The 27888-nt window shown below is 45.2% G+C and overlaps 2 protein-coding genes across 6 annotated transcripts; one reads left to right on the plus strand and one right to left on the minus strand.

The window, feature by feature from the left end:
• Positions 1–430: 430 nt before the first annotated feature.
• On the plus strand, positions 431–15623 carry LOC144158492 (uncharacterized). 3 transcript variants are annotated; one of them, XM_077689405.1, is made up of 5 exons: positions 431–867; positions 6868–7009; positions 7070–7132; positions 10296–10422; positions 13545–15623. In XM_077689405.1, the coding sequence occupies exons 2-5, from the start codon at positions 6883–6885 to the stop codon at positions 14290–14292; spliced, it is 1065 nt and encodes a 354-aa protein (XP_077545531.1). In that variant the 5' UTR covers positions 431–867; positions 6868–6882; the 3' UTR covers positions 14293–15623. The 3 variants fall into 3 exon arrangements, with proteins under 3 accessions (XP_077545531.1, XP_077545532.1, XP_077545533.1); XM_077689406.1 differs by having other exon boundaries at positions 10353–10422; XM_077689407.1 differs by lacking the exon at positions 7070–7132 and having other exon boundaries at positions 10353–10422.
• A 109-nt stretch (positions 15624–15732) lies between these two features.
• LOC144158497 (uncharacterized) lies at positions 15733–27731 on the minus strand. 3 transcript variants are annotated; one of them, XM_077689414.1, is made up of 4 exons: positions 27444–27731; positions 26103–26317; positions 24255–24543; positions 15733–16379 (listed from the first exon to the last, which is right to left on the minus strand). In XM_077689414.1, exons 2-3 carry the CDS (start codon positions 26184–26186, stop codon positions 24280–24282), a joined length of 348 nt encoding a protein of 115 aa, XP_077545540.1. In that variant the 5' UTR covers positions 26187–26317; positions 27444–27731; the 3' UTR covers positions 15733–16379; positions 24255–24279. The 3 variants fall into 3 exon arrangements, 1 of the variants encoding a protein (XP_077545540.1); XR_013320088.1 differs by lacking the exon at positions 26103–26317 and having other exon boundaries at positions 27429–27731; XR_013320087.1 differs by lacking the exon at positions 26103–26317 and having other exon boundaries at positions 27444–27726.
• Positions 27732–27888: the final 157 nt, after the last annotated feature.

Consider the following 27888-nt stretch of genomic DNA (forward strand, 5'->3'; position numbering starts at 1 on the left):
TCTATTAGTACCATTAATATTTACACATGATCGGACCTAAGTACAGTGAGCCGTATCGGTTAGGCCTGTTTAGTAAAAATCAAGACCCACTGCTCCCACCACGTGAATTGCAAACCGGACGTGAAATATAGCATTGACTATACATGGCCACCATATAGGAGCGGACGTGCCAGCGGGAACAGCACAGTGAACGCTGCTTAGTAAACCTGGTGCCACGCGTAACGCAAACGGCTTTAACAAGGCCTAATCAAGCGCTTAATCACCGTTTACGATATTTCTTGCGGAGAAAGACGCCATATCGTAGCAGACGACGCCGAGGGCCTTTAACTCAGCTGGAAGAGCACCAACCAACATGGGCATCAATTGGCCTCCGAATGTGGCGCCCTCGTCGTGAACAACTCCCGCAAGCTTATAGGACTGGCATAAACTATATGGAGTAGGGCGAGGTATTTTCTGCCTTGGGTCGTCAACTACTTTAGTTCTGGCGATCACGTTCGCGTGAAACAGCAACAACAACGTCTTTGCAGGAAGCTGCAGTTCAGAAAATCGTGTCATCATAGAGGCCCTCACAGATGCCGTACTCGTGTTCTCTGTGCATGTGAAGGGGCTTCGTGAGCTACTGCCAACGCGTCGGGGTGGAAGGTTATGAAAGCGTGTGTCTGCATGCCTTCGCTCGTCGTGGCCGTCTCATCTCCTGCCTAGCGGTGACCTGTGTTTCTCCCATTGAAGAATACCCTGCGGCCGCAGTTTGTTTTAGTCCGAGTGAAGGGACGTGCACAGCAGCGGCATCCGGCAGACGCCGAACGGCTGTGGCGGAGCAGCGATTGATCACGCCTCGAACCGTCTTCCGTGGAATACCGATTCCAGGTAACCTTACTTGACGCGTAGCCATTAAACGGGATACTGGTAATTGAAGGCGACTTTCTGAGACAAAATGCCGTTCAGCGCTCATAAACGTGCCTCCCAATGCCAGCGTGAGAGCTTCGCTGGAATGAAACCAGAAGCGTGCCTATGAAAAAAGCATTAATGGCCCGTTCAGACTTCCGACGAAAGAGAGCGAAAGCGACGGGAATTCAGTCGCGCGACGAAAATTTTTCCCGACCATTCGACAAAAACAATCTTTTGTCGGATGGTCGGGACCAATTTTCGTCGCGCGAAAGAATTCCCGTCGCTTTCGGATCGCTTTCGTCGCAAGTGTGAACGGGCCTTTACTGGCCGGAAAGCTCTATTATTGCTTGTGAACGGTCGTTAAATCCGCATCTTTGACGAGGAAGTCGACCATAAGTGCGGGGAGGGCATGTTTGTTCCTCCATAATTCGCTCGTGCTCCTCCTCTGTGTCGAGATTTTCGCCCCTGTGTCTACATTTCGGCGCACGTTAAAGATTCCCTTTGGGTCAGAATTAATCCAGAGCCCACCACTACTTCGCATTTCACGGCTCAGGTATAGCTTGATTCGGCGCAATAAGCCCCATGATCATCGGGTACCCTCTTGGACAAAATGTCAATGCTCTGGTACGCTCCACATCCTTCAAAGACAATGTTTGTTTATAAAAATTCGGCAGATACCGAAATGTCATGTTTATAGAACGGCCCAATCAGCCACTAAAGTGATAGACGATAACAACCTAAACAATAAAAACGAAACTAGCCAATAATCTGCCGCTTCCATTCTGGGCTGTTTCTTGTCATCGCCATTCTGAGGACCAATCTCCTATAGTTTGTTATCGCCCACATATTTACCGAAGCTAGCTTCATTGCAGGAATAAACTCTGGTCGCAGCTAAATCACAGCTTTGGCAACATTTACAAGTGTTCATGGAGGAAGCCGTCTTCCCCGCAACGACAGCCAGCGCTCATGTGGAATCTGCCCCAGGCGGAATCATTGTTGCCGCATGGGATGAAAATGTTCTGTGCACAAAGTGGAACCGGAATGTTTAATAGCATCTTCGATGAACCGCACTGGTGCACACGGCGCGCACCGGTGCGACTTTTCATCCTCAATAAACCGCACCGGTGTGCACCGTCTGTCCTCGATAGACCGGGGCGCACCGTTGCGAGGCAATTTTCGGTTGAACCATCGCGCACCAAGAGAGTCGACGGGGCGGCATGGTGCAATCCTAAGATACATCGCGAACGATGCCGGGGAAGCGGCTTCCTCTGCTGTCTGCTGCAGCGACGGCGCATCGACGCAGTCGTGTCAAGGCGGAAGGAGCTGTATATTGTTGCTGACAATGATGACTTGCTTGCGAATTCATCGGGAAACGATGCGACAGGCTCTGAATGGGTGATAACAACAGCCAGGGATTGTAAATGAGGATGGGGACTTCGTGTACTGCAAAGAAGGCTGCATGCATTGCCAGCCAGTTGGGGATTGGCATTCGTTTCGTTCAACTGAATTATCATGAACTGTCACTGGAGTGCCTAGACCATGAAAACCTACCTGCTTTGCTGTAGTGGAAGGGTGGAACAAAACAGGCACTCAAATTATGGCTCAAACGAAGATGAGAAGCAGCTTGTATGCAGCTGTTTAGTGGAAGCCGTGGAGGTACGTTGTCGCACTTATGCGACAGATATGGGTTGTTCGTACATATAATCATTGGCCTTCAATAAATATCACTTTCTAATAGTGCTGTGTCTCATTACAGTGCTGTATTGCTACAGTGCTGTATTGCCACTTGTGAACATTTTTATGAGTTGCTTTCTTAGCTTAAGAGATGGCGCTTGGGTAGAACCACTCCGTTTGTCCTCGATCAACGCTCCATGCCAATACGCAGTGTTGTGGGGCACTGTGCACCGCACCAAATTTGGGGACAACACCAGTGCGTGTTTATCGAGGACACTATAAGTTACAAACCAGGTGGTGAAACCTCCCTAAAAGCACCACAGGAGGTTTTAAAGGGGTTATGAGAGCTAAGTACAAGCTTGATTCAATAAAAAAAAACTATCTTGTCCAGGTAACAATGATACGAATTTTATTCCAAAGTTCATATGAGTAATCTTGACGACAAGAATAATAGAGGAAGGTGGGCCACGTTCTGGCAGTTTTATATGACATCACAGAATCTTGTTGGAAAGACCGGCGTCAGCCGACCGAAGCCACTGGCAAGGCACATAACTGGGTGGTTGCAGTGGGGTCAGTTTGATCGTGTCACTTGAATGCTAAGGTGCTGTTCACAGGCTGTTTTTAGTGCTGGGCTATATTATGTCACTCCTGCCTATATTGCATCACCGTAGCACGAATTTGACCCGCCGCGGTGGCTCAGTGGCTAATGCGTTGTGCTGTTGAGCACGAGGACGCGAGTTCGATTGCCGGCCATGGCGGCCCCTTTTCTGATGGAGGCGAAAAGCAAAAATGCCCGTCTGTACGACGTTTCGGCGCACGTTAAAGATCCCCAGGTGATCAAAATTCATCCGGAGACCTCCACTACGGCGCACCTCATCGCCTGCGTTGCTTCGGTGCGTTAAACCCTAAAATCAATCAATGTAGCGCGACTTTGGAATATTGTTTCTTATTTCCTGTGGTTCTTCATTTAAAAACTCTTTTTCGTGGCTGTAATGAAGGCAAGTGGGTTACCAAAGTCTAGTTCTTTCAAAATGAACAAAGTTACATTTGGCCTTCATGCCCTTTTAAGTTGGCCACCGAATCCATTATTGGTGGTGCGATGTTTGAGTAGCGCCCCCTGGCTATGACGTCGGCTTAGGGACTCACGCCGCTGTCATCTGCTACACTCCGCTTGTGAGGGGCAGTAGTGCCTGTGCTAGAAAAACCCCGCGTTGATGCTTTAGTGCATTGAAAAGCGTATTTCTGGTAATTCAGTTATTTTTGCCATCTTATGACACATCTGAATAATTTCAAGCTGTATCCCCCACAAGTTTGCAAAACACTAGGAGAGAAAGAACAACTTTCTTCAGAGCATCAGTAAGAAGATCGTGTCTAACTTGTCCTTTCTAGTTTATTCGCACGGTTCAGCGCTAAGAGCTCCTCGATAAGTATGCAAAATGCGTAGGTTTCCGCACAGTATTCTTGAGATGCTCTTATGAAGACTCAACCCTCTAACGATACGTATGCTAAGCGGTGGGCTTTTACACGCGCATCGCACAGCAGGAAATAAAGCGGCTGTCTTGTATTTCTTTCGTTGTTGTTGACTTGTATATCAGATGAATGTTTTTTTTTTCTATGCCCAACGCATCAACTTTTCTGCACCGTCACAAACGTCTTATAAATAGGTTTGGGGATGTTTGGGAGGCTCACAAAGATCGTGTGGATATTTTTCCAGGCTGTATGGCATACATTCCCTTCTTCACAAATTGGCTTTCGTTATGGCTGCGTGCAAGAAAGGGCACACCCGCAGCGTGCGTTGCTTATTAACATGCAAATACGATGACAAGGTTTGTGCTATGCACCGCGATCGCGCTCCAGACAACGTTGTCCAGAGTAGTGGCGGCTTCTGTGCTCCGAATTCTTATTGTAACTATCATAATAATAACAAACTGACTCTCAACTCGAACAATTATGACATGATTACGGTGTTGAAGGCTTGATAAATTCCCTAGCTAACGCAGTAAATAGTATACGTGTATATATTACAAGAACCGAAACCGATGAATTTTCCCAAGCGGCTCTTTAATGTTTTCCAACCCTTCCAGGCGTTAAAACAAATCCTGTTCTACTCGGGATCGCATTCTATGAATTCAAGAAAATTAATCTTACACTCTTGTCCCAGACTGAGGGCCCGGCCCAATAATCAGCTCGATTTTACTGTTAAATAAAGTTTTCTCCTCCCCTTACTCCTCCTCTTGAGTGCAGTTTTCCTGTAACGCTTATCTGAATATTAAGAAGATATGGCTGAGGTAAATGTACCGAAATGTCCCTCGAGGTCTGAACAAGCAAAGTGTTACTGTATCTTTACTGTAGACGTGACTCGTCTTGCTTAGTAAACCTTCACACTGGCTGCAAAAACCCACAGTTTTTGCAGCCCATAGTTCATGTCGGCATACTTTCATGCATGACAACGTAATGTTATGTGATACAATACTTTCGAGCGTTCGGCAAGGTTTCAAAAACTGTTTTATCTTGCATGTGATTACCGGGAATCGTAATGCCTTCTGTCAAAGCCGAAAGCCCCGAAGGCCTGGAATTTGCTTTGGTCTTGTATTTTCGCTGTTGTCGCTTACTATAGCTGGCTGTTGCCTTTGTTCGAAAGACTGCTTAAAGGAGCCATGAAGACAAAATACAAGTTGGGTTTATTAGAAAGACTGCTCAGTCCCGATAACAATGATACCAATATCATAGCAATCAAAGAAAACGTGTGAAGCAGTCGCGACCCCCTAGCCAATTTCCCGCAACTTTTCTATGACGTCACGGAACCTTTTTTGTGCGATTGGCGGCCGCCTAACTGACCTGTCGCGACGACACATGGCTGGACGTCTGTAATGGGGCCTCTAGTTCCATTTGATCGCATCACTTGAATGCTAACGAGCAGTTAACGCACTGAAAATTTATTTTATTGTTGGCCCGTATGACGTCATTCTTGCTCATAACACGTCACTGTGGCGCAAAATTTTAAAGCTTTTAAATACTTCTTGCTTTTTTTTCGTTAAAAAGCGTCTTTTGGGGCTGTAATGGAGCTGAGTGAGATACTGAATCCTAGTTCTTTCAAATTAAACAAAGTTGTATTTTCTCTTCATGGCTCCTTTAATACAGAAGCTGACGCCTAGCTCCTACCCTTCGCGCTCCCCACAGGACCGGCTTCATCAGGAATGGGGTGACGCCGGCAATGTTTCTTCCATGCTAGTATCCAAAACTATACTTTAACTCACTTTCTGAGCTAGTGTATGCAAGTTTAAGTCTATTATTATGATAAAAAGTTACGCACACGCAAAATCAGGTGCGGACGAGCATCAGACGTCAACCAGGCGCATAGAAACAGCAGGGAGATCGAGCCGGAGTGAAGCAGACGACAAATGCGAGAATCCCTAAGCCGACGTCACGGAGGCGCGCTTCGCAGCGCCCGCCCGTGGTCGCGCTCACCGCCAATTAGAGGGCCAACATTGTATGACGTAGAAAAAATGTTTATGGTCTCATCTCCAATTGACTCAAATGTGAACCTTATTTGGCTTAACAGAAAAAAAAAAACCAGTGCCAGAATTTTTACCAGGGTGTAAACTTTATCAATGCAGGAACTTCAGTTAAAGTCTGAGGACGCTGTTCATTGCTTTCAAATTGCAACATGCTGTGTGCACTTGCACGTGGGCTACAACTATCAACTCACCTCAGAAATATGCTGAGGAAAAAAATTATGTGCAGAATTCTTCCCAGATCTTTACTCATCGCAACTATTATGGTGTATTTGATCGCACTTGCAACTGCATGGGACCCAATAGTCAGATAGGTAAGCCTTTGAATTCAGATTATGAACCTAAGAACACTTTGCAGTAAAAAATGGAGGATGCATTTTTCAAGAAAAATGTCGGATTGACACCACATGTGTCTCATGCCAACACTGCTGTCTTTTTAGTGAGATTGGGCGCCACTGTTTGGTGGCTCCAATGATGCTTGTGGGGTAATAGTGTATGCCTGCAAGCAGCTTGCAGCGGAAAAAGATTTATGGCACAGTCACAGGAATACTGCATATCTCCTACATCCTCTCTAGTGCAGAAAAGTCTGAAGAATGTGTGCAGTCCACAAATTGTCTCGCGCAGTAAGGAAGCAGATCTGCTTCACCCTTTATGTGGTTGCAGAACACATTTGTGGTGGGTAAATTAAGAGCATGCTGTCTTCAGCAAAGAAGTAAACCCAACGACCGGTTTGCTGCGATTTAGAGTAAGTGTTTAACTGTTCACTTGTGGTTGTGCTGTTTGTTTCCAGACGGCTCTGACAAGCATGCTATGTGGTACATCATTGATGCCTGAGGGAAATGTCGTGGCACTCTCTGCAGTTGCAGCACAGAGTTGGGATGTGTCCTGCAGCCGAAGGACACAGGCAACCATTCCAACTACGTCCTCCATAGGTATCTTCTTCATTATAGCTGCTAGTCTCCCTGCATTACTGAACATGACTTTCTTTTCAGGCACGCAGTGCTGTCTTAGATTACGGACCAGCACAAGCTCCCAAACAGAAGAGGAATTTCTAGGTTAGAATTTTGGATGTTGTTTCTCATGTGAGCATTTCAGTGTGAAGCAGTTAACACAGTTTGAAAAAAAAAAACTACATTTCTTATGCCCATTGTTAATAATTATTTAAGCAACTTTTTTTCTGCTGGCACGTCGTGGTATTGTGAAGCAGTGAGGACTTTTTGCATGTGTTTAAGTCAAATTTCACCAAGCATGCGGCTTCTTGTAAGGCAAAGGCTGTCTGTCGACCATTACCTCACTGGCACAGTGGCCAAGGTGCTGGGCTGCTGTTACAAAGGGTATATTTTAATTTCTACAAAAAGCTGTCCACGCATTTTCAGTGTACATTAAAAAAAATTGTGGTGTTAGTAATTTGGTTGTGTGCATCGATAATGCTGTCTCATAGCCTTTTGCTAACCTTAACGTGTTAAACTCAAATTGCCAAGTTTTCTTATTAAAGAAAAAATCCTACCAATTGCCAGTGGAGGACTCCTGCAGCCCTGGCTGGCTGTACCATCTGTGTGCCCTTGTTGCACAAGGCTTTTGGACTAGCATTCCATCTGGTGAAAGAAAACTTAAAAAAAACTGTGGTAGCATGTTTACTTTATTTTTGTTTTTCGGTTTGGGAACAATGGACAATGCACATGGATTGCACGTGACGACACTGCCACTCTGTTGCCGCGCCACCTGCCATTTCCGCAAACCCCTCAGCAGTTGTGCTTGGTTTTGCTGTTTTTTTCTCGTTTGTGTTATTCATTCAGGTAGTGGTGTGGCAAAAGCCACTGTTCTTGTGCTGCTGAGCACAAGGACGCGGGTTCGGTTCCGGCTGCGGCAGCCGCTTTTCTTATGGAGGCGAAAAGCAAAGACGCCCGTGTGTACGAGATTTTGGCGCACGTTAAACATACTCGGGTGGTCAAAATTAATCCGGAGCCCTCCACTACGGTGCGCCTCATTGTCTGCATTGCGTCAGCGCGTTGAACCCTACTATCAATCAAAATGAAAAAGCCACTGTTATTTTATACCGTTTCAGTGCATAGGCACCTTTGTGCGGGGTCAGGAAACCCGTCGCTCTATCTGTCCGTGCTGCTTGATGTGTTGCACGTTCTCCACCATAATAAAATGCCAAGGTAATAAAAATACATGTTATATGAAAAAGAAATAAGCTTGTAATAAAGAAAATTTGCAGTATTTGTATTCGAAACTGTGATTGGTCAGTTCGAATGCAGACATCTTACTTGCTACACTACGTTTTTGTTCTTTTAAGTAGTTCCAAAAAGATCAATCTTTTTCGCTTTCTATGACCACGGCAATGTAGGTTTCAAATTACAGGAAAGTGCTTGCCTGTCCACTGCAGAACTGTGAAAGCACTCCCGTAGGGAACCATAGCAGTGGGGCGTTCCTGGTGCCGCGATAGTGTTTACAAGACAAGGAAGGTGCACGCACATACTGCGCCCCTGCAAGCCTGTGTACGTCACCAGTATGCCTTGTGCTGCTGTTCCCAGCAGTTTGCGCTGCTTTCAGTGCCTACAACAAAAAGTGCAATCAGTCATCGGAAATTTTTTTCCACCGTCATTGCTGTTGTTACTGCAGTAACATCTATTCAATTGGCCTCGCTCATTGTAATGCGTCTTCATTGACGGTAAAAAGGAAATTCATTAACCTTATAAGAAGCAGTACATAAGATAAAAAAAGTGCTGCATTTCTCTAATGTAATAATCAATCGCTTTATTTTTGTCATGGCTAAGTCTTCATGAAGTTTTAAAAAATGCATGAACGTTGCTGCCAATCACAATTTTTTTGTTTTCTCATGGTAGTTTATTACATTTTGATGTTGTGGTTGAGTCTAATGCAACAATGTATATAATGGCCAGAGACCGTATCTGCATCTTAACTTTACCTTTGTTCCAAAGGAGCTTTGTTACCAGCTATCTGCAGGGGCTTTTAAACCTTTTGTGGAAAGGTCGCATGCCAAGTTATGTGCGCGCCATCTGTGCGCCGTTCGGACAAGAGTGCCACTGGCTTTACAAACCAGGTTAGATGTGAAAGCTGTTTTCTTGCATGGCTACAGTACTTGAAAGGTACTTCTGCTTCCATAAAAACATATAGGGGTTAACACTTGATAACTCGCAGAAATATTACGTGCAGCCTTTGTTAAAAAGGGAAATTCTGGTTTGGGCGAAGGCAGTTAGCATGAGCAAGTTTCACTGGAATCAAAAAGGCGAGGCTTGTGAGCCTTGGTTAATGGACTTCTGAGTAAAATATTTTTGTTAAAGGAGTACTGACACTAAATTGTAAAGCTGAGATGCCTATGTTACGAGATTAGTTTGTATGTAGAGGTATCTCCCAGGAAGTTTCATTGTAACCGTTCAGTAGATATTCTTTTGGCGTTGGCATCAGCATGACGCACTCAGTGCCTCGGGTGACCTACCCACACTGCTGACGTCAGGGCTCCCATAGCATGGCCAGGTGCTGGCTGCTGTTGATGTGTGCTGCTCCATGACAGGGCTGTCCTGCCATGACAGCCGCTGCAGTGTTCATTTGATCGAAACCGAAACTTACATGAACAAACAGGGCTGTGCATAAAAATTCAGTCGACTATCTTATGCGCCATTCTATGATAACTGGGCCATATCAGCAAAAAAAAACCCAAGATAAAAACTTTGTGTCGGTACACCTTTAAGGAATGTAAAAAGAAAACAGGTGAATATGTTGCTTGTTTAAGGTATTGAGTACTTCTTATGTGCAGCTATTTTCTCACAAAAAATGCCACGACGTATTGTAGTAAATACAGTGCACTATGATTAGAATAGAACATTATTTAAGTGAAGTTATTTCAAATTCGTGCTTAAAAAAAATAAGGAAGTTTGCTTTTGTTGAACGTAAAGATGTGAAAGGTGACTGCTTTGGACATCTCTGTATGGTTTGGCTCAATATTTGAAGAAGCCTACTTTTGAATCTTTTCCTCTAAGTCGCATTTATTGCAAGCATTCATGCCTTTTCTAGTGCATTACTGCATGAGGATATAGTGCTAAGTCAATAAATTTCTCTAATTGCTTTAATAATGCCCTGGCATTATGCATTCTAGTTTGGAGGCAAATGCGTATTGTGTGCTTAAGTATAGAGGCTGTGGGAAAATTTCTTTACTGGTACATTTTGGCTGCTGTAACCGTAGGTTCTTCTTAGTCCTAGATCTGGAGAATTATCAATCTGCTGATGTGGGTAAATTTCCTGCTTCACAAGGTGGTACAGACATTGGGGCGAATGCTGGCCCTCACACCTTCTCCTGCCAACCACATTTTGGCAACACAGGGTAAGTTACAAGGCAGAGCTGCCATGCTATTGCTTGTAGAACATACACTTCTAAAATGGGGGCCAATTTTTTTTCAGTTAAAAAAAATCACGTATATCTGTCTGGGTTTTTTCAGTTAAAAAAAATCACGTATATCTGTCTGGGGTGGTCTTTTACAAGTAGAAATGGAAACGAAGTGTGGGGCCAATACAGGCTTATACGCTGGCTTATACGAATGGCTTACACATGGCTTATACGCTGGCTTACACAGGCTTATACGAATACAGGCTTATACGCTGTACAACTCTTCATATAACTGGATGAACATAAAATCTCTGCCAAAATGTTTAAATGCGTAATGAAGATTGCAGTGACCTTGGAAATTGCAATGCCTCTTGCTTTTTCACATAAATTGCAGTTACTAAAACATTGCATGCGTCTCTTCCCGCACTTCGGGGATGCCCGCCAAATTGGTGTCCCCTGATGTAAAGAGGACTCAGGTATGAAAAGCAAGGAATTTAGTGCTTGCTAGCTTGAAAGCCAGTCCCCGAGACTTTTTTGGTTTGCCATCGACGCTACTGTCACTTGCAGCATAAGAACATTTAGGGCAAGTGTACAACACTTTTTTACACATTTCAGTACCGCTAGATACATTTTATGTCACTGCAAGGAGCAACGTCTTGCTTCTGCCTCTGCTAAGCATGGATATTGCCTTCATTTTATCTGAACTTGTTCTTTGCGGCAGTTGTGTATGCTCCTTTGGCATGGAAAACAGTTTCTTGCTTTTGGAGTTCTGACATTCTAGATATTGTGGTTGTGTTATGCCTGTTCGTGTGCTCAAGGAAGTGACAAATGTGACAGTTGGTTCATAGCTTCACGTCCCACTGCTAGGCGTTAGGTATCGCAACCTGTGTGCTGCAAGTGGTGCTGAGGATGACAGCTTCGGTACATATAAGCTGGAAATCGCCATTTGTAAGCATGCCTGCTACAAAAACAAAATAATTTCACTATGGAAAATTAAAAAGGAAGCGCCTGAGAAGGTTGTAATGTCGTTTTTATTGTATTTAGTTTACCAGACGTTTAAGGTGCCAATGGACGCATGTTGCATTTGGTGTCGTTTTAGTTGTTGACCAGATGGAGTGCGATTCTAATTAGAAACATTAGTATTGGCAGTGAGACGTCTGAGTGGCACCCCCTGGCTCTGACGTCGGCTAGGGACTCACGCCGCTGTCGTCTGCTATACTCGCGCCGCTGCTACATTCTCGCCACTGTCGTTTGCTTGTGAGGGGCAGCAGTGCCCATGCTGGAAATCTTCCACTGATGTTTTAGTGCAATAAAAATATTTCCAGTAATTCAGTTGTTTTGCCAGCTTCTGACTCTTCAAAACAATTACAAGCTGTATCTCGCACAAGTTTGCAACACACGAGGAGCAAGCAAACAACTTTCCTGGAGCATTGTTTAGAAGGTAGTGTGCAGTTCGTCCTTTCTAGCTCATTTGCGAGGTTCAGTGCTCAGAGATCCTCGATGAGTATTAAAAATGCGTAGGCTTCCATAAATTATTTTTCACATGCTCTTATGATATAATGGTACGCTCCAAGCATAGTGTCGCAGTGCATTGCGCAGCAGGAAATAAAACGGCTGTTTTCTATTTCTTTCGTTGTCTTGTATTAGATAATTGTTTTTTCTGTGCCCAACGCAATAATTTTTCTGCACCGTCACAAACGTCTTATTAGGAGGTTTTGGGGTGTTTGGTAGGCTCATAAATTTCGTGTCGATATTTTATTCCAGCTGTAAGTCATACACTACCTTCTTCAGAAATTGGATGTTGTCATGGCCACGTACAAGAAGGTGGATATCCGCAGCGTGTGTTGTTTATTCACATGAAAATGCAATGAGAAGGTTTATGCTACGCCACCGCGATCGCACCCCAGACAACGTTGTCGAGTAGTCGAAGGCGGCTTTTGCGTCCCGAATTTCTATTGTAACCATCGCTATCGTAGCGAACTGAATCTCGACCCGAACAGTTACGACATGATTACGGTTTTGAGGGCTTGATATACTCGCTAACGAATGCATAGATCGTATGCGTGCCGGTTTTCAGTATAGCAAGAATTGAAACCGATGAATATGTCCAAGCAGCATTTTATTGTTTTCCAACCCCTTCAGGCATAAAGAATAAATCCTGGCCTACCTGGGGTAACATTCCTTGAATTGAAGAAAATTACTCTTACTGTCTTGTCCTGGACTGAGAAGCCCACCCACTTAACCAGCTCGATCTTACTGTTAAGTAATGTTTTGAGTGCACCCTCCTCTTAGTGCACTTTTAGTATAATGCATATCTGAATAGTGAGAAGATATGGCTGCAGGAAATGTACTGAAATATCCCTCCAGGTCCGAAGAAGCATAGTGTCACTGTATTTTTACCATGGACATAATTCGTTTTGCTCAATAAACCTCCATACTGGTTAGAATCCTGGTATAAAATGAGCACACGCCTCCCCGTAGGTTATTTGGAACTCAACCTAAACTTTTTGTGCCCCATAGTGCATGTCAGCATACTTTCATGCCATGACAACATAAGGTGATATGATACAATGTTTTCCGGCATTCGGCAAGGTTTCAGAAATTGTTTTACCTTGCATACGATTACCAGGAATCATGATGCCTACTGCCAAAGCCGACAGGGCCGAAGGCCTGGAATTTATTATTTTGGTCTTGTGTTGTCACTGTTGTCGGTTATTAGACTCTGGATCTACGCTTTGCTCGAAAGATTGCTCGATACAGAAACTGACGCCTAGCTTCGACTCTGCGCGCTTGGCACAGGACCGGCTTCTCAGGAATGGGGCAATGCCGGCAATGTTTCTTCCGGAACGCTATCAAAAACTATACTTTAAATCATGCTTTCAGCTAGTGTATGCGATTTTAAATTTCGTATTATGGTAAAAAGTTGCACATATGCAAAAAGTGCCAGGGCCAGCACATCACTTCTAATTAACTAGAAATTACAATTAGGCGAATTTGCATAATCAACACTTGGCTCTATTCGAAATAACTCATTTAATAGGTGAACTAGTTTGCATTCAGCCTATTTCTTGCAATAATTTTGTACAATTTTTTCATTCTTTCTCATTCTTCCCATTTAGGAGTTTTCTCAGCAACAACGGGGAAGCAGAGATCACAGGGGAGCAATATTCCTGCCTGCCACGTGAACAGTGCAACCACCAGTCGACTCATAGGAAAGCGTGTAGCAGTAGCTCTTCCCTTATATGCCCTGTTTGCAAACAAGTCTTCCATAGAAAACACGCCCTGGGCATCCATATGAGAGTGCACTCTGACGAGAAGCCTTACATGTGTAGCATCTGTCAGAAGAGCTTTAAACAAAGGAGCAACCTGTACACTCATGAAAGATTGCACTCTGGTGAGCGGCCCTATGCATGCAGCTTATGTCAGAAAACCTTTACTAAAAAAAGTACTCTGGTTGATCATGAACGAGTGCACTCTGGTGAGCGGCCACATGTGTGTTGCTTATGTCAAAAGACCTTTACTAAAAGATGCCATCTGACTGCTCATGAAAGGGTGCACTCTGGCGAGAGGCCTTATGTCTGTAGCTTATGTCAGAAGACCTTTACCAACAAAAGCACCCTGGTTACTCATGGAAGAGTGCACTCGGGTGAGAGGCCCTACATATGTGGAATCTGTCAGAAAAGCTTTAATCAGAAAGCCACGCTGATTAGACATGAGAGATCGCACTCTGGTGATAGCCCGCACATGTGTGATATCTGTGAACAGAGCTTTGCCACGAGCAGCCACTTGGTTAAGCATCAAAGACTGCACTCTGATGAGAGATCTCTGGAATCTGTCAATAGAAGTTTACTCGAAAAAACCACCTAGTTAGGCATGAAATATTGAACTCTGGGGGCACTTGTAAGTTAAAGAGCTTTAGTGAGAGTGGTCACTGAGTGAGGCATCAAAGATTGCACTCCCGGGGGAGGCCCATGCCTGCAACAGTTGCTTAAAGAGCTTTACTCAAAGAAGCTATCTGATTAGTTGTGAAAGCTTACACTGGTGAAGACCCTGTGTTTGATGTACTGTCATTGTTGTCATCATTAGGACCTGCTGCTATAGATGTCCCAGCCATGTATTGACCATGGGCAAACACACCAGACATCTGTGCACAAAAAAAATGTAACTGGTGCAATAAAACTGTCAGTTATGCATGTGTGTAGCTGCGGCACTCCCTGTTCTGTTGTGCTATGTAGTGCAAGGTCCACTTCTCTACGATTTGCAGCAGAGCTCAATGTTATTCTTTGCTATATTTGGTCACGTGTGAGTCCTACAGTGCCTATGACAAGTCAAATTTTTGTTGCTGCAAAATGGAAATATCACCCAATTTCAGTAATACATGCACCTCGAATGCATATTTATGGTAATTGTGTCTGAAAGATTGCCTCCAGTTAGCTATGTGGTTGTGAAAAGCATTCCCACATGCTGAAGAGTTCTTTTTATCGCCCTCTATGGTCTGCTTTTTGGCACAGTGGAACCTGACCTCTAGTGTGCAAGAGCGAGCAGGCGCCAGAAACAAGATTGTGCTGTAAAATAACTCCTGCTGCACTAAATAATGCCAAGTTATATATCTCAAATAGAAACCTTTTGTTTCTAACATGCTCACTTACAGTGATTTCATAAGGTGCTTGATCATATCTCAGTGGTCATCAAAAGGCACGCGCTTCACTTAGTTTCACTCATGTTTGGAAACATATCAGTAAACGAAACACAATGCAGGTATAATGAAATAGCAAGCACATTCAATGCACCCTTTATCTTGCATCATCTTTTTTTATGTAAAGGAGCCTAGTGTTTCTTTATAGCTGCCGAGTATAAAATCATCAAATGCCTAATCTCCCAACTTATACAAGAGAGTGCATGATTTGATTGAATGTTCCAAAATAGTGAACGTTCACAAATGCTCAGTCATAACATTGTGCCCACGTGAGATTGCACACTGCCATGCAGCCTTTTTACTTAGTAAATACTGCTAGTCACCTATTATCAGTGAAAACAAGAAGAGTTTGTTGCAGGTGTGGAGAGGCATTCACCTTCAATTGGGTAGTTATGGAAGTTAAGAAAATGTTTTGTATATCAGATTGTATAGATGTTCGTAAAATTCAAAGGAGCTTAATGGCGAAGATACAAACAAAAAGCTTTTGTCATAATAGTACTTTTCAGCCTAAAGGTGCAGCAATTCACTGTTCCATCATTTTAATCTGGAGTACATATGTACAGTGTTGCACTGTAAAAAATACCATCAATAAGTGGTGGCACAATGCCAAGTGATTATGTAGTGATTTTATTTTTATTCAGAGTACACCTAAAGGCCCTCTGGACAAATTATTGCATTGAGGAGGGGCAGGGGCAAGACAACATATTACCAAAATAAGGACCAAATACAAGACACATTTTAAGCAGTAATTAGCTGCAACTAAGGGAAAAAACCAAATATACAAGGTACAGTCATGCCGCCTTGTACAATCGCTAAACAATCAGATAAATTGTGAACATAGTGCGCAAGAGCTCTAAGGAGTTGCTTGAAATTTTTCGACAATATAAGTTCAAAAACCAATATAGCATGAAAACAAAGAAAAGAAAACATAACAAGTGGTAGTATCTCCAGAAATAGCCTGCAGCAAGTGCAAGAACAATGAATGCAAGCTACAGCTATAGGGCGTTATACAATAGTAAAAACTACAAGGAAAAAGTTTCTAGTTGGGTGTAAGAGCTGCAAGAATTTATTGGGATCCTCTTCGGTGGCAATATGTGCTGTCAAGTCATTCCACTCAATAGTGGTGCACGGTATGAATTATCGTTCAAAACAAAGTGAGTGACATTGTGGGCGTTTAACATTTTTACATGCAGAGCATTTGTGTAACTCACGATGTCACCCGTGCGTCGGCGTCCACAGCAACCAGCCTCCCCCTACACTATAAAAAGAAAAAGAAATAACAGTTACCGGCGCCTGGTTTCGATCCCACGATTCTGCGGGCGGAACGCAAGGTACATGGTGCTCTACTCACTGCGCCACAAAACGACACAGAATCAAACGCTACGAACGCGCCTTATATCCTTGACTCATTCAAACTACGTCGTCAGCGGCGTGCGTTGGCGACTCAGCGGCGTGATAGCTAAACAATAAAGATCCCACCGATTGGGGGGGGGGTGCAAGTGATGGCAATAAATAACAAGTTGACGTTACCTAGTTACGTCTCTCTCCTCTCTCTCTCAAACCCAACTACCACCACCAACAACTACCACCACCAACAACCCTACGCCACGTAAACGACCCCAATGCTCTGCATTTACTCGTGTCTCTCGCGCGGGGGCATGCGACGGAGGATTTTTTTTTAAGCGATCCCGTCGTGGAAAGAGGACAGAGGGGCTTTCAAAAAATCTTTCATGCAGTGATGGGTGTTTGTAAGGTGGCAATATGTGCTGTCAAGTCATTTCACTCAACAGTGGTGCACGGTATGAATTATTGTTCAAAACAAAGTCAGTGACATTGTGGGCGTATAACTTTTTTAGGTGATCCCATCGTGGAAAGAGGACAGAGGGGCCTTCAAAAAATCTTTCATGCAGTGATGGGTGTTTGTAATACCCCTGTCACAAAGGCAATTTCAATCGCGACTGAAGTGAATCGCAATCAAGTTTTCGAGCGCACTCGACGCACTGCCACTGCTACGTGGCACGTTTCAATCACGATCGAGAAGTTGCGCCAGTTGCACTCGTGTACGCCAGATGGTGCTAACAATGTACTTGCGGCCGGTGTCTGGTAACTTCGCGCAGTCGTAGGTATATGTAACTGTAAATGTTACCGCATGCTTATTTGGGTCAAGTTATTTTACACAATTTGTGGTGTTAGTTGAAGCCGTCACCTTCTGTGCCATTACTGAGCAGGGATGAGAGTATCGCCGCTTTCGTTCGATCGCGCTTGGAAGCCTCAGTCGCGCTTCAGAAACCAGGATTGAGTTCGAGTGGGATCGAGCTTGATCGCGATTGAAACTACCATGTAGCAGCACCCGACCTGGATTGAGCTCCTATTGGATCGAATCAATCATGACTGAAAGTGCCCGTGTGACAGGGGTATAAAGCTTGTGGAAAGGGTATAAATGCGCATGTTTCAGATGAAGGGCCAAATCCACTAGTTCAGCGTGGTTTTTCAAGTTAGTGACGCTGGAAAAGGAAGAATAATCAGAGTAAATAGAACGAGCAGCTCAGCCTTGCAAGGACTCAATATATGATATGTAGGCTTGATAAAGGTCGCAAATGGGGTTATGCTGTGAAAAACCTGTATTTGCAAGACTACAATGATCAAAAACATAACACTGGCCAAGATGTCAACATACCTACAGCAATGCTGTTCTTTTTGGGTGTGAATGCAGTATGTACCGGCCAAACGTCCCTATTAGCTGTGGCCTGTCAAGTGGCTGTGGATAAGGATATGGATTGGCTGCAGTGTGGGTACTTGCATAACATCGTAATGGAATGTAACATAACATATTAAGCGCAACAGTTTTGGATGGAACCAATGATCACACCAGTTCACAGTAGATGAAATCAATGTGAGCTCTAGGGTTGAATTTTCTAAGGTGACAAAAGTCGCTTCGAAGCGATGCTCTGTTGGCATGCAAATGCATGTAATCTGGAGTTGGGGTGTCACTTGGAGTAGCCGAGCAGGAGTGATTTGTGTGGTGGCTCCCAGCAGGCATGCCAGCTGCACCATGGTGCAAAGCAACGCACTAAATGGTGAAGCCCTTCACCCTTGAGAATTAGACCCCTAGTATACTGCTCGATTTTAGGCATTTTTGTTAATGTTTCGTGACCACTGTGGTAAGGCAGTCATCAATCTGACACCGGCCTCTTTTAAGTCCAGCACATTACGGTTCCGGACAGTTCTTGTTTTGTGCAACGCAAATTCCAACACAAGCCCCACTTTCAATGCACTCATCAAACTGGAAGTTGACTCAAACATTTCCTATTTTTTCTTGCGATGCTTAAATGTCACTTTTTTCCACAGCCAGTCATGCTTCTCCACTGCCGTCCACTGTAATGCCTGGTGTCGTCTCAGTCAAGACCCAGCCACCGCATGCCTAATTCGGGTGTGCTTGAACAAGCTTAGGTAGCTCTCCCTGTGTTCCACATAGCAGTCACCGTCTATGGGGCTACGAACAAGTGCCCGTCCGATGCCGCTGGGGCCACCAAAACAGGTTGGTGGAGCGCCTAGGATGCCACAGCCAACGCGAGGTCAGCCCGCTCCTGCCCAGACTCGAATGGCATGGTCGATGGCCTCGCCACGTCGCCCGGGCTCGTTCCTAACGTGCTTCTGCATCCTGGTCCCGTGCCTCCTCCCTTCTTGTGCGCCCCGCTTTTAACCCCTCTGGGGTTGATCGCAGCACACCTGATTGGCTCCTTTCCTTTTCGTGTCCATATTTGGTAATCACGCCACCTGCCTCCTGCGCGGCATTCTCTGATTGGCTGACCAGTGCGTTACCATATTTGGCCATGATGTCTGTGTTTAGGCGCGGCGTTCGTTCGATGGTGCATTCCTGGCACACACTTCAAATTCCCGTTTCTGTGTTTGGTTTTTATTTTCTCTCGGGGGGGTTTTGATGCCTCCCCTCTCCAGGGGTGCCCTTGACACATGAAAAATTACCTCCCCCCTGCTCAGGAGTTTTTTTAAAACTACTACTTACCGGTGCCCACTTGTTTCACCACCACTGCTCACTTCCAAGGTTACACTTTTCACTCCACACTTCACTGTTTAACATTTGTCGATAGCTCACTCCAGTCCACAGACCATACACATTGTGTTCACACAACTTTCACCACTTCTGTTGCGAAAAAATCACTTTCTCGAATCCCTATCCACTCATACCCTCTGCTCCAACACAAAACCAAAATAAAACACATCAATAAATCTCAAATTTGAAAACACTTTTTTCTACCTGCACTTCATAACTGCCTCATTTACATCTACACTTCATACACTTGCACCACACTTGGCATTGCACTATACTACAACCTTTGAGCTTTGCCTCAGTACACAATCTATTTGTCATCTTTCTTTACAATTCCTATTCCTGTCCACGTTGATTCCGTGTTTTCAATCGGAATCGTTGACCTTTGGCTTTATGGCTTTATCTTCACCTTCTTCTGCCTCTCATTCAGCACCTTTAACTACACAATCTGCTCTGTTATCACAACCAACTTCGTTCATATTGCTGGTGCGCCAATGGCACAGAGCCTGGCTCGATGGTTTGGCTAGAAACCAGCGCTTTACAATTTCACCCCTCACTCTGCCCTTGAGCATGGCTCTTTTCCCACTGCTAGCTAGCAAACTGCTTAGCACATCACATCTTTGTCATCAGCTACCCTTCTTCTCGTGCTCACTCTTGGCCTTCGTATTGCTTACTCCTATCCTAGCCCTTTGTCTGCTCCTCTTTTTAGCTTTGATTGTTACCCCGGGACATTTTTCCTGTTAGCCTCTTTCTCAGTATGGCTACGCTCCTGCATGCAAACCAGACCACTTCTCACGCAGTCTTCCTCCCTTTGCTCCGAAAGCTCACTATGGGATGCATGCTCTGTCTCGCTGATGTCCATGCGAGATGGCTTACTGGCGGCTCGCACAACCTTTTTGTATGTGCCCACTTTCTCCTTCACAGTACCCCTGTTCAATTTCTTTTTTCGCTAGGTTGGGTCAACTGCAATGCATCCGGTCTCAGGGTATGAAACCTCAGCCCATGGCTCTGCCCCGTCGACCTCAGTAACAAGCTCAGACGCTGATTGGACTGCTTGACTCGCTAAAGACCTTGTATTGCCCTTTTCAATTAAAATTTATTTATTTATTTTTATTTATTTACACAATACTGTCAATCCCCAAGGGGGATTATTACAGGAGTGAGCATATAGATTCCAAGTTACAGAAAAGATGCGCAAACTTGCGCAGGCAAATAACCAGGATTATTGTACTACTACAGTGCACATTCACAGTAGGCACAATCAAAATACTACAGTAAGAAGATAACAAGTATGCATACTCAAACAATGCACACACCAAGATGCATAAATGCATCACATTACGTAGATTTCAAGGTATTCAGGCAATTCACATAGTAATGACGCACACCAGTTGTATACGGTACGTATGAACACCATCCATCAAGATACACAACCTAGTACACTTTTTTCAGCAAGTTCCGAAAATTTTTCAATGGTTGGTTGTTGAGTAATAACAGCGCCTAATGCATTCCATTCCCGAATGGTGCGTGGAAAAAAAGAATAGCTAAAAGTGTTGTTATTAAATGAATACTCTTCGAATTCCCAAGAATGGCGTTGCCTTGTTGGTCTAACGTCGCGAAAGGTCAAGAAGGAATCGGGGTTTATTTTCAATGATTTGTGGTTTATTTGATATAGGAACTTTAGTCGAAGAAGATGTGCGCGGCTCGAAAGGGTGGGTAGCCCTGTTTGACGTAATAGTTCAGTTAGCGAGTCAGTGCGTCCATATCTGCTGTAGATAAAGCGCACTGCTTTGCGTTGAACCCTCTCCAGAGTTGTAATGTTAGACGTGGTGTGAGGGAACCAGACAACAGTTGCATATTCCAAGAGAGGCTGTATGAACGTGACGTATGCGAGAAGTTTGGTTTCGTGGGTGGAAAAATGAAGTGCCCTTTTGACAAAAAATAATTTGTTTAATGCTTTCTTTGTGACGTAGCGGACATGGTCCGTCCAGCCAAGATTGGAAGATATGGTCACGCCTAGGTATTTATAGTGGTTTACACTTCGAATTTCCATATTGTTAAAACTGTACGAGAAATTTAATTTGGAAGTTTTCTTAGTAATGGACATGCACACTGTTTTGTCGATGTTGATCTTCATTTGCCAGTCGTCGCACCACTAGCTATCTTTTTTAACGAGTTATTTAGTTTCAACTGGTCTTCAGGGTGCTTTACTTGGTTATAGAGAATGCAGGCGTCTGCAAAGAGCCTTATTGGAACGTCGACTTGGTAAGCTAAGTCGTTGATGAAAATTAAAAACAACAAAGGTGCTAAAACAGATCCTTGGGGTACTCCTGACACAACTGGAGCCAAATCGGAACGATGATAACCGCACTGTACAAACTGGTGGCGATCTGTTAAAAAATTACGTATACAATGGAGAACCGGCCCATCCCCCAGTAAATTATTAAGCTTGAAAAGTAATTTAACGTGAGAAACACGGTCAAACGCCTTAGAGAAATCAATAAAAATTACATCAGTTTGCGAACGCTCATTTATTCCTAGGGCTAAATCATGCATTGTTTCGACAAGCTGAGTAACTGTAGATAATCCGGATCTAAAACCATGCTGATTTGGGTGGAGAATGTGGTTTGATTCAACAAAATGTGTTAGAAACTTTAGCACAATGTGTTTGAGAATTTTGCTGCAGGTAGAGGTAATCGAAATAGGGCGATAATTAGCCGGGATCGATTTATCGCCTGATTTGTGTATTGCAGTTATTTTGGCTATTTTCCAGTCAGATGGAAGGCAAGAATCCTTGATTGATTTGGAATATACAAGACACAAGTATTTACTAACAGGTTCGGCGTACCGTTTAAGGAAACCATTTGGAATAGCATCCGGAGCGCAGCTTTTCCTTTTGTTTATGCTCAGAAGGAGTGAAAGTACACCCGCTTCTGATATGACAGGCGCGTTTGGTAGCGTTACATCTTCATTGTACCTGACAATGCATGGCCTGATGACACTGTTATCAGTAGTGAACACTGTGTAAAAATAAGCATTGAAATCCGCTACCCTGGCTTTGTCCTCTAGACCATCTGATAAAACTGGTGAAGTGCTCATTGAATTTATATTGCCAGAATTTATGTGGTGATTCTGTCATAAACGTCTGTAGCGTATGTTTGCAGAAATGTTGCTTAGCGGAACGAACTTTATTTTTGAGGGATTTAGTCAGAGCGTTTATTTGGGAACGGCAGCCTGGAGCATTCAGGTGTTTATTAGTTTTTCTAAGCCGTTTAAGTTTACGTTTAATATGGATTATTTCTCGCGTAATCCAAGGGTTGCACTTTTTTGTTGTTTTGCGCACAGTAGGAACAAAGTTTTCCATACAATACGCAACATGAGACTTGAATTTCAACCAAACCTCGTCAATGCTATGGCTTTCAGAGAGGCACATATCAGAAAATTCATAGTACTCATGCGCAAGGTATGTCATTATAGCAGCATCATTAGCTCTATGAAATGTTGGTAGTAGTTTTACTGGACCGGGTGGCCTGGATTGTTTAATCAAAGGCAGTGTGCATAAAACCATTTTGTGGTCAGATAACCCATCGAGTATGTCTATTTTTGTTTCTTTTTTTGGAACATCGTTACTTACAAAGATTAGATCCAGTATTGAAGACGATGCTCCTTGCACGCGTGTTGGTGCACGAACAAGCTGGTCAAGATTCAGTGTAAGCATTATATCTATTAGAACACTTTGCGTTTTAGTTTCTGTGCTAAGAGAACACCAATCGATTTCGGGAAGGTTAAAGTCACCGGCGAGTACGATTGTCCCCCCATGAACATTGGAGTGGATGTAGCCATTAAATGACTGAAGATACGTATTGTCAGCATTGGGTGGCCTATAAACTACACCAACTTTTGTGGTTTTGTTTTTGAGATACACATTACACCACAATGCTTCAACATCGGCGACATCGGGCATGACAGAAAAGCGTATTCCTTCTTTGAAAAGGAGCGCAACACCCCCACCACGTGATCCTCGGTCTTTTCGTACAATCGCGTAGCCCGGTGGGACAGCGTCATTATCAGAAATACTAGAAGGGAGCCACGTTTCAGTGACAGCAACAATATCAGGCGCTAGACCCAAAAGTATTGCTTCTAACTGGTCTACCTTATTGGCGAGACTGCAAGCATTCACGAGGATGAAACTTCCCGACTTCGGCTTCTCGTAATGCGCACTTCGTTTGCCGGTTGTTTCGCCGCAGCCTTCTTGTTGGCGTTTTTTGTTATCTCTACCATGTCGTTAAGGCTTTCATCCCAATGATAAACATGACCGTCGACAGTGACCTTATCGTACACAAGGCGTACTTTTTCATTACGGTCCCGGTTTTCTTTCGTGCGAAGCTCATCCCGGATAGCCTGTGAAAAATCTTCGCTGACTGAAAACTCAGATCCTTTCAATTTCGGGCAGTTTTTCATGACACGTTCTTTGTCTCGGAAGTCAAGCAACTTCATTATTACAGGCCTGGGTTTGTGATCAGGCCCCTGCTTTGGTCGACCAAGACGGTGAATCCGCTCGACACCCGATATATTTACGCTAAGCACATCCTTAAAGATTTCTTTGATAACAGCTTTCTCGAGATCTTCCGTAGTCTCGTTATCCTGTTCGTCAACACCACATACTATAAGGTTCAAATGATGACTCCTGTTTTCAAGGTCGTCAAGTTTTTTAGCCATACTTGCAAGGCTACATTCCAATTCTGATACTTTGTTAACGCAGTGCGTTACTTTTTTCTCGAGTCCAGTAAGTTTTTCTAGTTTTTTATCAATTTCATCCAGTTTTTCATTGGCCGCTGTTTTGCCTTCTTTAATAACCTTGATATCCTCAGCAATTGCTGATAGTTTCTGCGCAAGTTCTTTAAGAGTCGGTCCCGGGTTGGACTCAATGTCACCACCCAGTAAGAGTAAAAATCGCATAGACACACTCAAGTCACAAGCCAACTCATACAAAGGCCGAGGGCACGGCAGCAGTATTAGGCAAACAACATTAGAGCGGAAACATTTACCAAAGTTTTTCCTCACCTGGATGAGTAAGAGAAACGGATTTTTAGCCGGCATCCCGACAGTGCCCACTGCTGGGAAATCCTGGGGGTGCTTGCTTTATACCGGGCAGTTGCGATGGCCCTGGCGACGAAATGGTATCTTCCGGTTGAAGGGCAGTGCCGGCATGGGTGATGCCGTGCCGTACTTCCCACGATGGAAAATGATGAACCAGTTCACGCTCTGCGCCGTCGTTGTCCAAAATCTTCATCAGCTGCGCATCGGTTGCCGACGATCGTCCCGTTGGTGTCCGGAGCAACACCAGGAAAGTCTGGATGAGGAAGAGAAACGGATTTTTAGCCGGCATCCCGACAGTGCCGCCGTGCCCACTGATGGTTGTCTCCGTATTATTGGGCTTTTCTGACAGCACATACCTAAAGCTTGCTAGCAGGATCCTATTCCTACAAGCCCATTGAACTGTAGGCACCTCATTCTTAATTGCTATTCTATTGGAGAAGTTCAAAGTTTCCAGGGCCGTACCCAGAGGGGTGGTTTTGGGGGTTCGAACCCGTCCCGAAATCTTTTCCAGGCAGCACGTAAGCAATACTTCCGTTGCTTTCAGCAAAACTACCCTCTTACCAAAATCCATACCCCCTCCCCCCCAAAAAAAATTCTGGCTACGGCCCTGGGTCAAACCACATGACTCATCAGAGTTACTGACCTCGACTGACCTCGAGCTGACCTCGACTGGCATGTTCTCAGTGTGCGCATCTCCAAGCGCCTGGTCTGCAATTCTGCCACACCCAACTTGTTCACGGCCTCCCACTTCGAACGCGCTTTGGTCCTCCGCGGGCTGTCGAAAGCAGCAGCTGTTTGCTTTGTGTTCGTTTTTACTCGCGCCCTCACCGTGATATGCGACACGCGTTCTTTCTATCTCACGTGCCTAATCGTGGCCAGCGGTCCGCCTGCCTTTCCTCTCGCATGTGGTGCATTCACTGCTCATTTTGAGTCTGTTTTCCTCGAGGCGCCGCTTTAATTCTGCGTGTTTTCATTCCAGCTCTGTCATTTTTAATTTCCATTCTTTTTCCCCAGCTTCAAACGTTTCCTTTTCTATGCAGGATTTTTTGTCCAACAATTAAAAAAAATTTCTCCTTGTTCAAAACACATGTTTGAACCAATGTCAACCACTTTCCTAAATCCATTCTCCCAGCTGGCCAGACACGAATGGGCCCAATAGAAATATCCTGGGCGAGGATAAATCTATCCTGGCACCCGCTACGGTGGCTCAATGGCTAAGGCATTGCACTGCCGAGCACGAGGTCATGGGTTCGATTCCCGGCCGCAGCAGCCGCTTTTCTGATGGAGGCGAAAAGCAAAAACGGTCTTGCGCATGCGATTTCGGCACACACTAAAGATCCCCAGGTGGTCAAAATTAATCTGGAGCTTTCCACTATGGCGCGCCTCATCACCTGCGTTGCGTCGGCGCGTTAAACCGTACAATCAATCAAATCTATCCTGGCAGGATCGCCAATTGTTTTTATGTCACGTGATGGATGGTGAGGTTGTCTTGACCAGCTCAGAAAGATGGATGCAAAAGAGCTGTTGACAGTTTTAACAACACATTTATTCTACACACTTGGGAAACCCTTGTGCAAACCCCCCAAGAAATCAACTGCACACAACCGATAAAGAATGAAACCCCCAACTAAATATCCCATAATATAATTCAAACCACAACCCAAAAGTATCTACAATAAAGTTCACATACAGTCCAATCTAAGGACCCCAGTCCTTACATTACTAATGAATCACCATGTCCCTAGCACTGTCGCTATAACGACTAGTCCCTAGTTGTGTCCTAATCACTCTGTCTCTATTGTACTGGCCTACCCCGGTAGTCGGCGCTGACGTGTCGCACCCTTGTGTTGCCGCGACTCGGAGGTAGCCGTCATCGTCTTGTGCTGAGGCCGGCATTCGATGCACGCAGTCATTCCTTGGACGGTGTGGGCTCCGTGCGTCCTGGCTTTCCTCAGTGGCTCTCCCCGTGGTAGCCGCTGCCGCTAAAGGTCCCAGGTAGGTCTCGGCACGAACGTAGCCCTGCAGGGCTGTTGAAGCGAAGGTCGACGGAGCGTGGACGCTGAAAAGCTGGGGCCACCAAACACAGGTTGGTGGGGGGCCTAGGACGCCGCAGTCGATGCGAGGTCGACCCAGAGGGGTGCGAGCGGGCCCCCCTCGCATAGACTGCGGTGTCCTAGGCGCTCCTGCCCAGGCTCCGATGGCCTCGCCGCATCTCCCTGGCTCGTTCCTCATGTGCTTCTTCCGCCTCCTGGTTCCGTGCCTCCTCCCTTCTCTTTGTGCGCCCCACTTTTAACCCTTCTGGAATTGTTCGCGGCACACTCTGATTGGCTCCTTGTTTTTATGTATCCATATTAGGTCATCGCGCCACTTGCCTCCTCCGCGGTGTTCTCTGATTGGCTGACCAGTGCGCTACCATAATGCCTCGGTGTTTAGGCGCGGCGCTCGTTCATCGGTGCATTCCTCGCGCGCACTTTAAATTTCCGTTTATTTGTTTGGTTTTTCTTTTATTTGCCAGTTCAGAAAAGCGGCCGCAGCGGCTGGGAACCGAGCCCGCCTCCTTGGGCTCACAGTACAACACTTGCCAGTGAGCCACGACGGCGGGTGGCACGGCTCATTTACAGGGTACTACTATGATGATTGGAACACTTCAAAAGTATTAAAAAGCGGGCGTTAAGTATAGCTCTTACAAAACGCTAGCCACGGCCACGAAAAAAAAAGTTTGGAGAATCGAACCCGGGACTACACCGTACGAAGTCAGCGGAGCAACCGCTACACCAACTACCAGAACGAGAAACGGCGGCCAATCGGCTGGTTTTGACCTGGCGTTCCGTCTGGACGGAATGCTAGCCACTTCCTTCATGAAAAAAGGGGCGCCTACATTGACCTGAAGTGGGCACTTTACGGAAGAGGGTTGGAACTTAGAATAGAAAAAGCTACGTCAGTTCGCAACCAAGGCCACGAAAAGACGCGACTGGCGCCGGCGGGCCCTGCCGTTTTATGTCACTCGACTGAAACGAACAGCAGCAGGATGATGACCAGCAGCGAAAGGATGGAAGCAAAGCAGAACAGAACTAACCCAATACGTGAACGACGGTCGGGGACAGACGGGGCAAACACGACGGTCGAAGGCATACAGACCTTTCGGGAACCTACCTGGGCGGACCACGGAGATGTTTTTGCGGAAGCTCGAGAGATCCCACGGCCGTCGCGGCCGTGTTGACAGGCGCGCACAGCGTCAGTCAGTGCGGTATGAGGCACTAACACTAACTTGCGCGAGCCGTGGCACGGTGTCGCTTTCACGCACTCTGATTGAGGCGTTGCGATGTTGCACAGAAAATACCCACACAAATCAGAAACGACACGTGCACTACACCTGTGAAGAGGCAATGTGCCCTAGTCTCCCAGATCAACATTAGCGTGGAAAGCTTCATGACGGCATGCTTGCTGGGTGGCCGACTGCCGTGCCGCCTCGAGGCGCTCCAATCGTACGAACAAGTGCTCTTGGTTATTTGGCGGGGGAGGGGGGTTCGAAGTAGAGGCAGTGTACTGCGGATAACATTTTGTACGCAGGAAGTTGGGCGCGTTGATTCCTCACTAA

Source organism: Haemaphysalis longicornis, unplaced genomic scaffold (assembly GCF_048455015.1).
Source record: "Haemaphysalis longicornis isolate Haplotype H1 unplaced genomic scaffold, Haemaphysalis longicornis Haplotype H1 scaffold_10, whole genome shotgun sequence".
Lineage (NCBI taxonomy): Eukaryota > Metazoa > Arthropoda > Arachnida > Ixodida > Ixodidae > Haemaphysalis > Haemaphysalis longicornis.